Raw genomic sequence first — 18,952 nt, 5'->3', positions numbered from 1 at the left:
AGTAGAGCGTTAACAGTCTTACTTATGACAAAAGTATGGCACACCAGAAGCCATCTTGATAGGAACGAAGTGGTAAGTCTAAAAACATTTAATTTAAAAAGGAACAAAATGAGGGGGTTCATTTTGCCATAGAAAGTATGATTAGTGCTTCAGAAAGAAAAATTTGGGCACATTTTCAATCGTTTGGAGTATCGGCGTTTGGGCAGATATGACCCACGGACACGGTTAATGACTTTTCTTGAGAAACATTTGGATTTGGATTATCATGTCCTATACTTTGGAATTTTTGAAAGACTGACTTTGAGGATGCTATAAATTACTCAAGTCCATGGATGCTGCTGGGAACGCCCCCAGCAACATCCATTGCATACCCCTTCAATGCAGGACACTGCGTTAAAGGGACTGATATTTATCAGGCAGGATTACACCACAAAAAGTGGCCTAGTCCTGCCTGGTAGATATCACTCAGTCTTCTGCGCCACCGGAACGTCACAAAAAGTGCATCATTCATGACATGGTCAGTGACATCACTGATGACATCACTGATGACATCTCAAATTACATCACTGATGACATCACTGATGACATCATCCATGTGACAATCAAATACACCTCATCACACACTAGTATAATTTTTCATCACTCACTGTAAAATAGAAAGTGCCATATTTGAAACCATTGACACACCAATAGAAACTTCTAAACACCCACTTAGTTATTCATAGATCTATACACACATCTAAACACTTACCTATAGATTCAGTGTTATATGCAGTGAATAATCAACAATACACTATCAAATATGCTTATATGCCTATTTCAACATTACACACCAGCACACATTGTATTCACTTATGAAGACATCCTTCTGACTTATGCAAACAATTGATTATACTTACATTTACTCACATACACACTTATACAAACACCATTTCATCTATTTATATAGATAGTAACTCACACTTAGTGTGTTATAAAATCACTATTATAAGTATACAGTTATCCATGTAGTGACTCGTACAATCACTAAGTCTTAGGCACACTTAATTAGATATAACTGTCACATACACCGCCTTTTTTTTTCAAATTTAATGGAGATTTACCATTGAGAGAAATATTTCATCACCACCACACCCATAAACATATACACTCACTGAAACAACTGTTATAACATCTAGTGTTAACCTCATATACCTACTGAATGAACTATTCACACATTTTTTGTCGGTCACACCCCCCCTCACCAAACAACCTAGACATTCATTTACCCATACAAATACTCAGAAACCAATAACAAGTATAATCTTTAACATAGCAATTAAGACAAAGAAATAAAGACTTTAACACAGTTTAGTAACAACACATTATATATAGTGAGACTCTACAAATTAGTCAAGGAAACAATCAATGACACTGTTACTAAATCCACCATCCACACATTTAAATTTATATATCCACTCATTCTTCAATGCAAAGTAGTGTATTTATAATACATATTTAAATATCAAAGCAAACCGCATTCACTGGATGATGTCATCAGTGATGTCATCAGTGATGTCACTGACCATGTCATGAATGATGTAATGTGTGACATCATCAGCAGTGGATTGCGGGTGCGCGAGTTATAGTGAGTACAACTAACTATAACGGGGGAAGTTCAATGGTATGAGTAAAATGTCCAGCTAACTATAATATATATATATATATATATATATATATATATATATATATATACGTGTGCAGACGTGCGTGGACCTTCGCCTGTGCGAGCTGCATGCTGATTGGCTGCCAATGTCTGTCAACACTCCAAAACAGAAATTGTTGGCAGCCATCTTGTGCCTCAGTAGACTGAGGAACAAGAAAGCAGAAAAAGAAACGTGTAGAACTGAAAAAGGGGGCAGGGTAGAAGCACCCTGACCCCCTAGACCTGCTCAGGGTGTACCACTAGGACCCCCCAAGGTAAGAAAAATATTATTTTATTCGAAAAATCGTGGGGTGCGCGTACCGTGTGCGCGCACGGGTCCGCGTACCTATGCGTACGGTAGGCGGACGGTGCGCGTACCTTTCCGAGAAAGCTGCATGCTTATTGGCTGTCAACACTCCAAACCAGGAAGTGTTGGCAGCCATCTTGTGCTCATTAGACTGAGGCACAAGAAAGCAGAAAAACAAACGTGTAGAACACAAAAAGGGGGCAGGGTAGAAACACCCTGACCCCCTAGGCCTGTTAAGGTGGTCCCACAAGGTATGTTGTTTTAAAAATTACCCCCCAGGGGGACCAAATTGCGGGGGCATAGTGATAAAGAAGTGTGGAGGGTGCCCAATCCACCCCACATGCCCCGTGGACCGCCGCCCTCCGGGGCAAAGCAACACAGCCCCCTGGAGCATACTGGAGGCTCCTGGTGGGCTAGTTGGTCCCCAGGGACCCCCAGTATGCAAGGGGAATTAGTTCCCCCTCTTCAAACAGGCACGGGGGCTGTGTTGCAGAGAGGTGTGAAAAAGGGTGTGGCCTCATTACACCTCTCTGCAATGCAGCCCCCGTGCGCATACTGGAGGCTCCTGGTGGGCTAGTTGGCCCCCAGGGACCCCCAGTATGCAAGGGAATTAGTTCCCCCTCTGCAAATGCGCCAGGGGGCTGCGTTGCAGAGAGGTTTAACAAGGGGCATAGCCTCATTACACCTCTGTGCAATGCAGCCCCCTGGCGCATACTGGAGGTTCCAGGTGGGCTAGTTGGCCCCCAGGGGCCCCCAGTATGCAAGGGGAATTAGTTCCCCCTCTTCAAAGATGCACGGTGGCTGCGTTGCAGAGAGCTGTAAAAAGGGTGTGGCCTCATTACACCACTCTGCAATGCAGCCCCCTGGCGCATACTGCAGGTTCAAGGTGGGCTAGTTGGCCCCCAGGGACCCTCAGTATGCAAGGGGAATTAGTTCCCCCTCTGCAAACACGCCCGGGGGCTGCGTTGCAGAGAGGTGTAAAAAGGGGCGTGGCTTCATTACACCTCTCTGCAATGCAGTCCCCTGGCGCATACTGGAGATTCCTGGTAGGCTTTCAGGTCTTATATAGTTTGGAATTAGCATTAAAAAACCTTTGAAATTCACTGAAAAAACCATAGTAAGAAATTTTATTTGCACAGTTAATTAAAACCAATGCAATACGATACAAAATGTGAATTAAAATAAACACAATATAAAATCATATATGTTTAAAACCATCATAGTATGAACATTGATGTTCTGTTCTTCATAGTTATAAAATCAAATTAGCCTTTCATTTATCACACAGTATTTGAAAGTAGACATAATTTGTGTTACAAGACAGGTTGGGATCAGGTCGATTCAAGATTCTAGTCCTGGCATTTTTTCCTCCACAGCCTTTAAAAATTTTACAAGGCCGCAACTCAGTTGAGGGTCCTGAGATGAAAAACAGGTAAGTACTGCACTCCTTCGTGTACGTAACCCAAACCGAATAAAATGTTGTTTCAAAAAAAGTTTCCTCTCCTCTTGCATTTTATCGCAAGAGTATAGTAGGTGAATCATATCTTCTTGCATATGACCGCATAGCCGGCATGGCAATCCTGCTTTCTTTTTTAACCAGTGCGGGAAATGCTGAGTGCAGGGCAGCAGCCCTAGTCTGTATCTTAAGAAGCACATTTTTGTCTTTTTGGCATAGCCCAAGCCCAAATAGTTCTGAGGAGCTTTTACCGAGTATGAATTCAAAGTCATCCAAGCGTGTGTTCTTTTTGAAAAAAACTGTTTTATCTTGTACCCACGACTGGTGTTTGATAGATTTCTTTACCAATTTATTGAAAGTTTTGTGATCTAAGGAGTATGCCTAAAGCTGTTCCAGCCCGGTGTTTACAAGACTTTTTGCAAGATATTTGGCTGCAGGCGAGGTCAAAGACTGCTCTATCTCCCTCCACAGATATTCGTTCAATGTTCCCTGTGCAGATTTCCTCACTTTGTCCCATACACAGATGTAGGCCCCCTGACGTGCCAGGAGCTGCTGTTGGGTGCCAAACTCCAGCCTGATCTGGGATGGGGAGGCCCGCTTAGGAAGACTAAAGATGATTCTGTATGCGGCTATGATTGTGCTGTTGAGTATTGTTGCATCTCTGCCTCGTAGGACCTCACTTCCATAAGTGATTGTAGGCAGTAATTTAGCTCGAATAACTTGTACCAAAGGTGTTAATGATGGACCAGATAGCTTATTATTCAAGGTTTTTAAAGCAATTGCCAGAGCTGTCCCTTTGCCTTTGATGCAAGACCTTTGTACACTGAATCGGCCGCCGTTGTCAATTTTCACGCCTAAATATTTATATATTGGCGTGTCTTTGATGCGAGATTTGTTCCAGAACCACGTGAAGGCTCTTCTTTTTCTTTTGCTGATGGTCATAGTTAGAGTTTTCTCGAGGTTAGCTTTTAGATCATTTGCCTTGGAATAACTCTGAGTGATGTTCAGGAGTCTTTGAAGCCCTACTTTAGTGTGGCTTATTAGAACAATGTTGTCCGCATATAAGAGGCATGGTATATTAAGCCCTCCTATTTTTTTAGCAGGTCCAGCAGCGGTTTAATTTTGACCACAGGAGATTCCGGTTAATGTTGTCAAAAGCCGCTTTATAGTCTATGTAGCAGAGATGTAGTGGCAGTTTTTTGTCTCTGCCTTGTCTATTAGTAGGCCCATGGTTAGGATATTAGTCGTCGTGCCCACTGTTTTAACAAAGCCTGTCTGATAAACATGTATCAGCGATTTCTTTGCAGCCCATACCTGTAGTTCTTCCAGCAGTAATCCTGCGAAGTACTTCGCCTCATTGTCTATTAGGGCCACTAATCGGTAGTTTTGGGGAAGAGCCCTGTCCCCTGCTTTATATATTGGGGTTATAATAGAGCCCTTCCAGGAATCTTGCAAGATGTTTGAGCACCTGATTTCCAAAAAAAGGGGTTCAAGAGCTGCTGCCCAGTAACCCGCATCTTGCTTGAAAAGGATTGGGGGGATCCCATTAGGTCCCGGAGCTCCTTCCCTTCTACCTTTTTTATTTTGCAATAGGTTTCAGGCCTTATATAGTTAGGAATTAGCATTTAAAAAACCTTTGAATTCACTGAAAAAACCATAGGTTTCAGGCCTTATATAGTTAGGAATTAGCATTTAAAAAACCTTTAAAATTCACTCAAAAAACTATAAGTTTTAGGGGTGTTATAGTGAGCTGGACATTTCACTCATACAAAACCATTGAAATTGCTCCTATATAGTTAGTTGTACTAACTATATTTCGCGCACCCGCAATCCACTGCTGATGATGTCACATATTACATCATTCATGACATGGTCAGTGACATCACTGATGACATCTCAAATGACATCACTGATGACATCACTGATGACATCATCCACGTGACAATCACATACAGCTTTTCATACACTAGTAAAATCTTTCATCACTCTTTGTAAAATACAGAGTATCATATTTGAATCCATTGTCACAGCAATACAAGTATCTAAAAACCCACTCAGTGATTCATAGATGTATACACACATCTAATCACTTACCTATAAATTCACCCATACATGCTGTCAATGAACAATAGAACACTATCAAAAATACTTATACACCTATATCAACATTACACACCAGCACACATCCTATTCACCTATGAAGTCATCCTACTCACTTATGCAAACAATGGATCATACTTACATATTTACTTAGCTACACACTTATAAAAACACAACTTCATCTATTCATTTAGATAGTAAGTCATACTTAGTGAATTATAAAATCATTATTACAAGTATACAGTTATCCATACAGTCACTCACACAATCATTGAGTCTTATGTATACTTATTTATATACAACAACTGACACATACACTGCCTTTTATTTTTCTAGTTTGTTGGACATGTACCATTGAGAAATATATTTGTTCATCACCACACCCATAAAGATATTCACTCACCCAAACAACTGTTAGAACATGTATTTTTAACTTCATATATCTAGTGAATCAAGTATTCACACATGTTTGGGCAGTCACACACCTCCCACCGAACTACACACACATTCACTCTCCCATACAAATACTCAGTTAACTAATCAATAACTAATATAGACTTTCACATAGCTAGTAACTAACTGGAGAACTAGTTTACACAACAACTGACAACGTGATACAGATATTCACACAGTTTAGTCACAATCCACTATATTTAGTGAGACACTATAAAATGGTCAAGTAAACAGTCAATTACACTGCTACTAAATCCTCCATCCAAATATTTATTTTATAAGCCACTCATTCTTCAATGCAAATTGATATATATATAATGCATATTTAAATAACGAAGCAAACCACATTCACTGGATGATGTCATTTGAGATGTCATCAGTGATGTCACTGACCATGTCATGAATGATGTAATATGTGACATCATCAGCAGTGGATTGCGGGTGCGCGAAATATAGTTAGTACAACTAACTATATAGGAGCAATTTCAATGGTTTTGTATGAGTGAAATGTCCAGCTAACTATAACACCCCTAAAACTTATAGTTTTTTGAGTGAATTTTAAAGGTTTTTTAAATGTTAATTCCTAACTATATAAGGCCTGAAATCTATGGTTTTTTCAGTGAATATATTACCTACTGGCGGTCGCCAGTAGGTATATATAGTTAGGATTTTTTTCCTATGGGATTTCTGAAAATTCTATGTGGAATAACGTTGGCGTTTGTCGACGGAATTGGCTGAAATTTTAAGGAAAATGGCACACTTTGTTTCTGAGCGTCCCCTGCAAGTTTGGGGGGGTTTCGTGAAGTGGGGGGCGAGAAAAAAGGGGGGTCCCAAAACGTGTTTTTAACATTGAGTTTTCCATAGGGCGGTTGGACTCACTTTTAGCTCGAACGGCTGAATGGATTTACACAAAACTTGGCAAAATTGTAGATATGGTTTGCCCGACGTGCCTTTGCTATGTCTCAATATATGTGCTCCAGTGGATTTTGAGAAATTAACGTTTTAAAAAACAGATATATCTGTGACAGCGTCCCGGTTAGCGCTCCGGTTCGCGTACCTTACGCGTAACGGAACTTCGCTAGGAGAAGCGGATTGGCTTCCCGGTGACTGTGAACATTCTAAACAATCCGGAGCGGCCGCCATATTGTGTCTTGGTAGGATCGAGACACAAGATGTGGCAAGAACAAAGGGGGAAATAAGCATAAGGGGGCAGAGTACATCCCCCCTGACCCCCTAGGTTTGATGAGGGGGCTTTAAAAGAGCCTCGCGGGGTTAAAAAATAATAATTTTTATATCTTTTTTTTGCGGGGGAGCCCTCGGTACGCGCACCGGAAAGCGGTCCGGTAAGCGTAATATTGGGAAAATAGGATGAAAGAATGCTCAAATATTGTAGGTTTATTGATTGTTTTTAAAAAAAAAAATTATTTAAGTACCAACATGTAGGTACCAATGCAGAGACTAAAAATAAAAATACATTGTTTCCTTTGTAGATATCTTGCATGTTGTTTCAGAAGTTATTGTGGTATATGGAATTCATAGCGTAGTCTGTCAGGAAAGCAGAAACACCATGGGGGCAGGAGATGATAAAGAGATGTTAAATACACATTGGAGATGATATAGTGGAAGAAAGGAAGTAACTATGAGCAAACTTAAAGTTGCACATTATTTTTAAAGTCTAATTTTACATTATAATCAATTTGCTACTAGTTTAAAAACTACATATAAAAATGAATAATGTCTCAAACAATTTTTGAATTATTATATATAAATTTATTTTTCTGATTTGTTTTCAAAATTAAAAAGAACTTCTAATAATTCTTTGTCAGAATTTGTCTCATTTTCAATTAGGAAATCCACAGATTCAACACATTGCAGAAGTTCAAAGTCCTGTGATTCATCAAAGAATTCTGATTCATTTTCTGTATCTTTGTTGCATTCTGCAACAATTACCAAGTTAGTTTTGTTCTCTCCTTCCATTTTTGTGCTGTAAAATTAATTTAACATAAATATATCAGTACAGATAGGGCACTGTTGGGTTTAAGTACAGACAGGTAGTTTGGTTTTTTAAACAGTGATTTTATCTTTGGCCAGTGTATGGTATCAGACTGGAAGTAGAAATATAAAAAAATGTATGTGATAAAGCCTAAGTGAATTCTTAATTATACAAGACAAGCCTAACTCCATCCATAACTAAAACAGAGAAGTCTATCTTATTCTATAAGTATTACAGAGGGATAGTATATAACTATCAGAAAATGTTTTCCTAATTAACTTAAAGTACAGAACATACTTCAGTTTTTAAAATAACATCTTACCTTTCAAAAAGAAGTTTAAGTTCTCAGTTGAAATGCACTTGATATGTACTTCAGAAAGTATTAGTCAAAATGGCTGTGTTTCTCTCTCTTTCTTTATATATATTCAGGTACATAACCAATCAAATGTCATGAAATAATAGAAGATTTTGAAAGTAGTATTTTGATTGGTTGTCAATTGTAACACTTCATAAGTGTTTTTGTTAGGTAATTTACCTCAGGATATTTAGTCAGGATTATAGCATAATTTTCTCAATGGAATTTCGTCAAATTTGGGTAAATGGTAGGGACTGCTATGTAGTAGGGGCTATTCTATATTTGATGAAAGTGTCTCTAGTAGTTTTTCTGTAAATTAGTTTCCCACCTTTTTTTATGGAGCGCTTACCGGTGCGCGCCCCGGTACGCGAACGGGCAGCGTAACGGGAGTCCTCCATTTTGAGTATCGGTAGAATTGAGGTGCAAGATGGAGGACGAACAATGTTCGGAATGGGTAGGGGGCACGGTAGACACTTTGTGACCCTCTAGGTTTTCGGAGGGGGGATTAGGACGCTGATACATGCAAAAATAAAAAATAAAACATTTTTAAAATTTCGCGGGGGAGCGCCCGGTACGCGCACCGGTAAGCGAACCGGGGAGCATACTTTAGTGAAAAAAAAAAAAGTAAGAAAAAGATAAACGTTTTGAATGATCAGAGGTAGGGTAGCTCTGAAAAGAGCTATTGGGTTCTGTGGCTAATTTAGGTACCTACCAGTATGTTCCAATGCACACTTTTAAATAAAGGACGAATATTCTTTTCCCTTCATCGGGGAAGTGCACACCATCTCTTCTGTAGATGTCTTGAATGTTGTAACGCAAGTTATTGTTGTATATTAAACCCATTCCATAGTCTCTCATGTAAGCAGAAACAGATTTATTCCGTTCTTTCTCAAATTGTGGAAAAAATTGGTTGAACCATTTACATTTCTGTCTTTGACATATATTTGAATATACCAAGGCAGTTTGGGGAAAAAGTGTCATCAATTGAAGAAAGGTGTTCTTTGCAAGCATTTCAAGACCAACCCCAGTCATAGTGCCCAAATCATATCCACCATAGTGCACTATTAAGAGGTCAGGGTTTGGCAGATGCACAATTTTTTTTATTAAAAACATATAAAATATATTTTTGAATTAAAATAAAAATACTTTTTACAGCTTTTGATATTTACTATTAAAAAACCATTGAAATTCACTGAAAAAACCATAGGTTACAGACCAAATATAGTTAGGAATTAGCATTTACAAAACCTTAAAAATTCAATGAAAAAACCATAGGTTATAGACCATATATAGTTAGGGATTAGCATTTACAAAACCTTATTTTACTCGCACAAAACCATTGAAATTCGCATATATAGTTAGTTGCACTAACTATATATCGCGCACTTGCAATCCACTGCTGATGATGTCACATATTACATCATTCATGACAGGGTCAGTGACATCACTGATGACATCACTGATGACAACTCAAATGACATCACTGATGACATCATCCAGTGACTGTATTTTTCTGTAAAGTTAAAATATGTCTTACATATTGAAGAATGAGTGGATGTATAAGTGTCTGGATGAAGGATTTAGTAGGTGCATGGCTGATTGTATGAGAGAGTGATTAAATGTGTCTCACTGAGTGCATGGGTTAGTGACTAAACTGTCTGAATTCGTGCATCATTATATCTGTTGTTCTGTAAACTGCTGCATGTGTTGATCAGTAGCTATATGAGTAACTATATGGGTTATTGATTGTTTGCCCAAGTATTTGTATGGGAGAATGAGTGTGTGTGTGTGGGTGTCTGGGAGGTGTGTGACTCTGTGCATAGATGTGTGAACAGTAGATTCACTAGATGTATGGGTTCAAAACTGCATGTGGAAACAACTGTATGGGTCGTTGACTGTGTGCATGAGTGTATTGGTGAGTGAATGGATATCTCAGTGCTACATGTCAAAGTAAGTACATATGTAAAACACAGTACCTGTGAGACTTGACATATATAAATAACTGTGTATACGAGCCAGTGAATGTGTGAGTGGCTCTATGGATCATTGTAAACTTGTATCAGTGATTGTATAACAGAGTAAATATGTGTTAGAATATGTTAGAATAAGTAAGGTGTGTATAAATGTATAGTTGAGGAAATGGAGGTGTGATTGATTCTTTGCATGACTGACTAGGTGTATGAGTAACTCCATGGATGAGTGACAGTCTGTAAGTGTCTGTTTACACTGAGTGTATCTAAGGTTGTATTAGATTCTGAAGAGGTTCATCGTATGAATGATGTCATCAGTGTTGTCATCAATGATGTCATTTGAGTTGTCATCAGTGATGTCACTGACCATGTCATGAATGATGTAATATGTGACATCATCAGCAGTGGATTGCGAGTGCGCGATATATAGTTAGTGCAACTAACTATATATGCGAATTTCAATGGTTTTGTGCGAGTAAAATAAGGTTTTGTAAATGCTAATCCCTAACACTATATATGGTCTATAACCTATGGTTTTTTCAGTGAATATATATATATATATATATATATATATATATATATATATATATATATATATATATATATATATATATATATATATATAAAGACCTTTCCCTGTAGAGACCATCACCCATGCTTTTTGACCAAATTGGTCTTGCTCTCTACCTTCTATTGGCACTATATATACACCAAACATCCAACCTGGCCATTATTGTGCATTCTGGGATTTTCAGCTGAAAATATGAAATCAATATATAAACAATTATTTACACACAAAGCATGGAAGAGTTGTCATATTTGCATTTACAGCGGATACTGATGTAATTTCCAATTTGATTCTTTGATGTTTCAAGTTGAAAATATGAGGCAATATCATTGTCAAGAGATCTTGGCATGGTTTATGTGAACAGGGACAGGGACCATGACTAAATACCCAAATTACAATTTTGGGATACATAGTAGATACACCATATAAGTGTCCCTTAATGGACTTTATATTTAATTATGTGTTGCATTTTTAAACTTTACAAAACTGTTTAACTATATATATGTTAAGAAAAACGATATTGTTGCCTTTGATATTAGTGTACAAGAATATTTTGTATACACTTTTGTTATTTACATTATAAGTATTGGATAACGATATTTTTGCGCTCAATATTTTTGACAGTATTTATAGACCACGATATGTGTGGTGTTGAAATGTTGTCACTGAATCTTGGCTGATTCAGAATGGGGAGGTTACTAGAGATGAGGTTGCAGGGCAGTGTGTAGGAATGAACCAGATGTTTGATGTGCTAGTATCCTGTTCAGAGGAGAGCACTGTAGGTTATGCAGAGAACCTCTTGGCGGTTAGTAGAAAAGGCATCTTATTTAGGTGTGTGGAGATAGAATGGTTACTGGTGACAGTCCAATTTTTTGGCAATCCTGATATAGTAGTAAGTACAGGCTCATTGTTAATAGAGTAAATGGAGTGGGCAGTGTCTCACCTCAGTGCAAACAAGGGATGCTCTTCAAATGGGTTATCATGGATGCAGTAGCATTGAAGATTTTTCCACCACTTCAGTGATTCACTGACAATTTGACTCAGTCCTGGGTCTTGGTGAGGACGGTTCTGTGGCTTCCTTGGCACCTGTCCTCATGTATCCTCAACTTGTGTGCCAGATATCAGATGCAAACCCTGCAATGGAACCTACCGTTTCAGTGGGCCTAGCACCTGGGATGCCTTTCTGACTGTCAAGATCTTGGAAGAGATGGCTAATACCTCTTGTGGTGGTAGATTAGTGCCAACCGGACAATTTATTGGCAAACCTCCCCTCTAATCCTGGATGCCACAGTGATAATGGATACATCTTTATTGGGTGGCAAAGGCCATCTGGGTAAGGTGGAATTCAAAGGCTTCTAGTCTGCAGGAGAGAGCCAACTCCATGTTAACCTATTCAAGCTTTTGGCAATTAGTCTGGTACTGAAGGTCTTTCTAGACACACTAAGGGAAGGGGAGTACTGGTCTTAAATAACAACACAACTACCATGTGGTACAGCAAAATCGAGCTGGTATGCGGTCCAAGATCCTGGGTCCTGGGTCAAGATGCCCTATTTCTCTGGAGGTATGTGCACCAGCAGAAGGTCTTTTTGGTAGCCACCCACCTCAGGCGGACCTTGAAAGCTGTAGCTGATGAGATGAACATGTATCAGCTGTCAGGCTATTTGGGACAAATGCATGACCAGGAGTGGGATACGTGACCTCAACCCTCTGCCGGTAAAAATTTCTGATGTGTTGTTCATTTTGTCGTTGGCTTTTTCTAGTTGGTCAAGGCTTGCAGGGGACACAGTTTGGAGGTACTTGCAGTGTTGGCTGATCCGCTATGGCGGAGGAACGTTGCCCCCCCACTGAAAGCCAGAAGAGGCAAAGGACAAAAGTAGAATTATAATAAAGCATTTTTATTATCATTTTATTTTTAGCTCAGCAGGCTGTGAGCCGAGGAAGGGGCATTGCCTCCCACACTCATGCTGTAGCACCAGGAAGAAGGGGAGAGTGGTGGGTACTGCCAAGTGCACATGACGGTGTGGCAGGCCCTCTGGGGCTGCATGCTCACTTGGCCTTTCTCCACCTGGAAAAATCAACAGATGCTCACAGTCCATGTCTGAGCGCCCAACCGAGGTGCTCAGACCAATCCCAGCTCTGCTCCCATGCTGGGAATATTATTCCCAGCATGGGAGCTGCACTGGGATTTGGAGCTGGGAGCCTGGGAAGTGTGCAGCAGTATCTGGCTGGGACACGAGGTTCTGGAGAAAGGCAGTGGCCGTCGGAGCAGGCACACTACTAGTTACTTGATGTCCCTTTCGTACTTATTATCTTTGCCTGATCTACCTTCTCTTAAAATCACCTTTTATATTCATTTTCAAAAGTGTCTGACTCAGATGTTTCCTCCAAGTCATATGTCATGCAACAGTTTAATTGAATCCTGGTCCTAATATTCCTCAGGGGCCCGCCCTTCTGCATATGGTAGCATAGTACTAAAGAGTACTCTGTCAATGTAGATCATCCTCAGCATTAAAGTTTGCTGTGCAGTGTGCACTGGCAAAGAAAGGGTACCCAAAAGCCTGTGGGTGCATTCCACTTTGGCCAAAGCCCTACCACAGCTTTGAGAAGAGGGATCCCAGTTCTGAGCATCTGCCAGATGTGGTCATCAGTGGACAAGTTTGTAAATTACTGCTGCCTTGACAGTCAGGTTCAAAGGAGGGCCATTTAGCATAATCAGTCCTGCACAGCTTTCGTATTCAAGGTCACTCCTTAGAACCTCCACACTTGGAACATATATAATGTGACCCCAATAACGCGTTATTTGGAGCAGCTGTACTAACACACGTTACTACTATTACTACAATGAAAATAGCAATGTCTATAGTTTTTTAGCACAATAAAGCAAAATTGACATGATAAAAACTATTTATATGCCTCATAGATTGCATGTACCAGCTGCTCAAATTGAACCCCTTGTAAATTGGTTTTGGTTAAATATATTTTGTCATTACAAGTACACATGAAAACATACCATGACATAAACAATACATGCATATGAGCAAACTATACTATACTATTTCTTACCATTGATGTGGGAGGCAAAAAGCAACACAATGAAACATTGAAAGAAACAGAGATTAAAGCAATGTTATAGTTGAGTGATCATGTCAGTTAAAATGTACCATTTAAGCTAAAAAATTTGATTACTTACTATTTACTGCCCTAACCAGAACTTGTGCCCCAAACAGTATTCTCGTAAATGATGTAATTTGAGACGATGTCATTGATGTTGTCAATGTATTTTTTTTTGTGAATTTGTGAGGGATTTCAATATAAAGATAGATAATATTAACATACCTCACTATACAACACATTAATCTTTGGGTTTGTCAATAGGTTTCTTGGACTTTTTTAACGTAAAGTAAGATTGTATAATCATTCCTAACTATGCCAACCCACCAACTGTACCCAAATCCAGCTGAGCCCCGGTGTTCGTCTAACTCTCCCTTCCTTCAGACAGAAAAACTCAATCAACAATCACTCCACTTTTTTTAATTGCTTTTCTGATCCCATTGCAATTATTGTCCAGGTACTGCTCTTTCTTGTAGAAATGAAAAAAGAAATGTATTACATACATTGCTATGTACTACATATTAAGTTACAAATATATACATCAGTTACATGAAAAAGCTGGCTGACACCCTGAATCACATTTGAACCATACTGGGTCCTGAACTCCATAATCATTATACCAACGAACATCACAATATACAGGGGCGTTTTATATATAAGGGAGGCTTATAGGCCTTGGCAAGGGGCCACAACATCAACATATAAGGCAGGCCCATTGGCTTTATCAAGAGTTCACTACATTAATACAACAGTACTCACATGTTCACATCCATTATTAAAACCAAATGAAATGTATAATTCTATTAAAACACATTAATTAACAAATACACCTGTAAATGGTTGTCAATTAAATTATTGATAAAGCATTTATTTTCAAAAGAACCTCCAGCATGGGATAGAATCTCTCTTTATGCTTTCCAGCCATCATACTGCAGGCATAGCACAAACCACTATAGTTGCTCACGCTCCAGAGCCCAGGAACAAACATTTGAACTCTAGGAGTGCAAAACCTTTCCTTGGGATCAGAATTCAATGACAAAGCAGACTTAGTGTAAGTTTAAAAGAAATATATTCATGGGGCTGCTTCTCTCTTTGTAGATTCTAGCAACATTTACATCAATTACTGTTGGCGTCCCTGCCCCTCGTTCAGGCTCCACCAAGAACAAATCATTCATGAGTGGTTAAGCTGTGGGGCCTCGCATTGTGGGTGATTCTTTTGACTTTTTTAAATATGTTTAAATATTTTGTGGGTGTTTCTGTCTCACCCGGGTCACCCATAACTTGAGGGGTCATTGAGGACCTGTGGAGGGGGTTCAAGCCCCCGTGGAGACAGCTGGCTCCCCTACCGTGATGTTGTGTGGCTCCATACATTGTCTATGAACTATGATGTTGACATAATTTATTTTTTGTTGCTGATTCATTTCTATTTTTATTCGGTGGGGCACTTTCACTTTTGTGAAGCATAAAGGTGAAAGTTTTGTTCAAGCTTGTACAATTTCATGTTATGTAATTACAATAATGAAAACTTGCTACCAGATTTGTTAATGTATGTGCATTTCATTTAATCTATTTATTTGCCAATTGCCCTCAATGAATGTACTTATTTTTACAGTGCTTAAAGTTCCCGGTAGATGTAGAAGGTGTAGAAAATAAACTGTGCCCATCAAGATACTAATTACCTTCTTTTTTTGACCCATTTTACCAGGGGTCTCCAAAAGAGTGCCAGGAGTTGCAAGGGACACGTCCATACTATACATTTTAGAATCCTGGATGCATTCATTTTCTGCTGTCCTGATGATTATTTCATCAGCTCTGACTGACTCAATATGTTCTCCTACACAGGAGTACTAGACTCCGACAAATGACGCTTTTCAATAACAGCACACAGATCTCATCATGAGCAACCTTAAATGTTGATTTTTAAATCATTGGCATTTATTTCACAGTCAAGTCCCTTGAAGAAGTTCCAAAGTTAGATATTGTAGTGATATATTTTGTGACTAACCAAAGGAGGAAAGAGTGAAGAAAACCGGTTAATCTGGGACTGTTTATCATGCTGAAGGTTGTTCCAGGAATGGCTTTAAAATATCCTGGCTGGTTTCTGTCTGTCCTTGCCCATATCTTCTGTCCCTCCTTCCCTTCCTGTGTCATCCTATAAATCCCAGTCACAGGTGAAGCAGGGATTCAGATATTGCTGTAGACCCCATGATGAAGACTCCAGGTGCCATCCTGCTCCTTGGCACGTGCTGATGGATATTATAGTAACTGAATTCATCCTAAGTGTTCTGCTCGGTGCTAGGGAGTAGAGTAACATGGTGGGAAATGATGTTGTATACACAGTTATCGAGGGCTGTGGCACACTTGTGCTGCATGCAGGCACTGTGCTCCTTCTAAAGTATACTGGTGAAAATGTTGCAAGTGAAACAAATTGCACCATCAGAATATTAGGCATCCAAATGTTGGACACTGTTAAGTCCTCTCTTTTAGTACTATTAGACATGTGCAAACAATGAACAAGCACATGTTTATTCTTTGAGTCTGACCCTGTAAATATTGCTCCATGTCCTATCACTGCCTCCTCTGATGCACTGCTAGGTGTGGAGGAAGGTGCTATCTCTGAGTGTGACCCTGTAGTTATTGCTGCATGCCCTTTCACTGTCTCCTCTGACGCACTGCTAGGTGTGGAGGAAGGTGCTATCTCTGAGTGTGACCCTGTAGTTATTGCTGCATGCCCTTTCACTGTCTCCTCTGACGCACTGCTAGGTGTGGAGGAAGGTGCTATCTCTGAGTGTGACCCTGTAGTTATTGCTGCATGCCCTTTCACTGTCTCCTCTGATGCACTGCTAGGTGTGGAGGAAGGTGCTGTCTCTGAGTGTGACCCTGTAGTTATTGCTGCATGCCCTTTCACTGTGTATCTGTGAAATTAAGGTCCTATCATTCCTTTTTCCAGTCTGAAAAGGATTCGTTTTTTTTCTCCGGACACATGTTGGTATAAATTCCTTCCCATGGTTGAAAGAAGAATGCATCATCACCAGATTTGATCGGGGTGTAAATGAACAGAGTTGTCCAAAGGGAAACATACTTTCATGGCAGATGAAAAAAGAAATGAAAAATTTGTATTTGCACAAAAGGAATCAATTTCCACTTAGAGTTTTCTGGTATGAAGAGCTGTGTACTGTGGATATGTTATGTTATGTTATGTTAGGGATTTGGTAAAGCGCAGCAGCTGCCCCAGCAAAGAGGCGTCCCGGCGCAAACTTGAAAATCAAATGATTTCCAAAGGAATCTGTATGGAAATCTGTGCCAGGACCAACTGTGCATGCAAATTCCAAAAAGTAGTAAAACTACACTTGGGTGTAGATTTAAAATCTGAGTGTAGTCTTACTATTTGTTTTGTGAAGTAGCCCCCAAACATTTCTTATGAAATATAGTGCTGGCTTAAATTAGACTTTATTGCTGATTCTTTTTGATTTATGTTCATTTTTGTGAGACACTATCCCTTATTCAAGGCAAAAAGGTGAAGAGTTTGATCAAACTGATATCTTTTCATGTTATTGCAATAATGAAACATGGCGCAAAAAAATAAAATAATGGGCAAGTGCGCATTGCAATGCTATATTTAATTTTCTCAGAACCTAAAGTTCCTGTTCCATTGGATGCTGTTGAAAGTAAACAATGCTCATCAATCTGCTGGTTGCCTTCTTTTCTTGACTGATGTTGCCAGGGATCCTGAAAGCAGTTCCAAGGGTTGCAAGCGCCAAAACCCTGCTGGTTGGATGTCCCTGGTGCAGCACTCATGTGCTGCCCTGATCATTATTTCAACAGTTTTGACTGTCCCAAAGTACTCTGCTACACAGAAGTACTGTTCTCTGATGAACGACTCTTTCCAGTAACAGTACTTAGATCTTATCATCAGTAACCTAAATATTAGTTGTGCAATTACTACCTTTATTTCACAATCAAATCCCTTCAGGTAGTTCCAGGGTTACATGCAGTAGACAAACAGCGATTCTGTCTCTGATGGATGAAGGAAATAATTAAGTAAACTGGTTTGCCGGGGAGTGTCCATAATGCTGAAGGTTGTTCCAGGAATTGTTTCAAAATATCCTTAGCTGATTTCTGTCTGTCCTTGCCCATAGCTTCTGTCCCTCCTCCCCTTCCTGTGTCATCCTATAAATCCCAGTCACAGTTGAATCAGGGATTCAGATATTGCTGTAGAACCAATGATGAAGACTCCAGTTGCAATCCTGCTCCTTGTCGCCCTCCTTGAGTCCTTCGAGGCGCATCCAGTGGAGAGAGAGGACCACCCTGCAGGTGAGTGAACAGGGATCAGGCCCTCAGCCTCTGACTTCACTATTCGTCTGAGTGATCGAGATTGTGTCTTTTTCTGGAGGGCTCCAGGGGTCTGCCTTGCACCACCCCGGTGTTCCCTGGTGGCGCGTGCTGCTGGATACTATTGTTGCTGGATTACTGCAGCGTGTTCTGCTGGGAACTAGTGTGTAGAGTAACATGGTGGGACATGATATTGTGTACAAGGTTATCACCAGCTGTGACACATCTGTGCTGTGCTAGATGCATGCATGGTGCTCCTTCTAACATGTAGTGGTGAAAATAGTGCAAGTGAAACTAATGGCACCATCAAAATATTAGGCACCCCGAGGCTGGACACAGTTCAGTCCCCTCTTTCCTCTTAGACATGTACAAACACTGATCAAGCCCATCTTTAGACTCTGAGTGTGACCCTGTGGTTATTGTTGCATGCACATTCACTGTCTCCTCTGACACACTGGTCAGAGGAGACATTATTTCATTATCCCCTGCTTTTATCACTCATCTCCACACACTGGCACTATAATCGGCTGTGGAGAAGTGTGGCTCAATGGTTAGAGCGGCAGACCTTGATGCAGAGCGCTGGCCAGGGACCAGGGTTCGATTCCCGCCTCGGTGGGATCGGG

General features: G+C 39.9%; 2 protein-coding genes across 2 annotated transcripts in view; both read left to right on the top strand.

Moving 5' to 3' along the window:
• LOC147709678 (uncharacterized) overlaps positions 1–18,952 on the top strand; it is a 349,189-nt gene that overhangs the window by 159,402 nt on the left and 170,835 nt on the right. The gene's annotated exons all lie outside the window — the stretch shown is intronic.
• LOC147709679 (uncharacterized) overlaps positions 18,199–18,952 on the top strand; it is a 72,143-nt gene continuing 71,389 nt past the window's right edge. The window contains exon 1 of the mRNA XM_086925532.1: positions 18,199–18,311. Coding sequence (XP_086781658.1) covers positions 18,221–18,311 — 91 coding nt within the window. The 5' untranslated portion in view covers positions 18,199–18,220. The remainder of the gene's footprint in view (positions 18,312–18,952) is intronic.

Source organism: Lissotriton vulgaris, chromosome 6 (genome assembly GCF_964263255.1).
Source record: "Lissotriton vulgaris chromosome 6, aLisVul1.2, whole genome shotgun sequence".
Classification (NCBI taxonomy): Eukaryota; Metazoa; Chordata; class Amphibia; order Caudata; family Salamandridae; genus Lissotriton; species Lissotriton vulgaris.
Note: the sequence above shows the minus strand (reverse complement) of the source record. Positions and strands in the feature narration are given on the sequence as shown.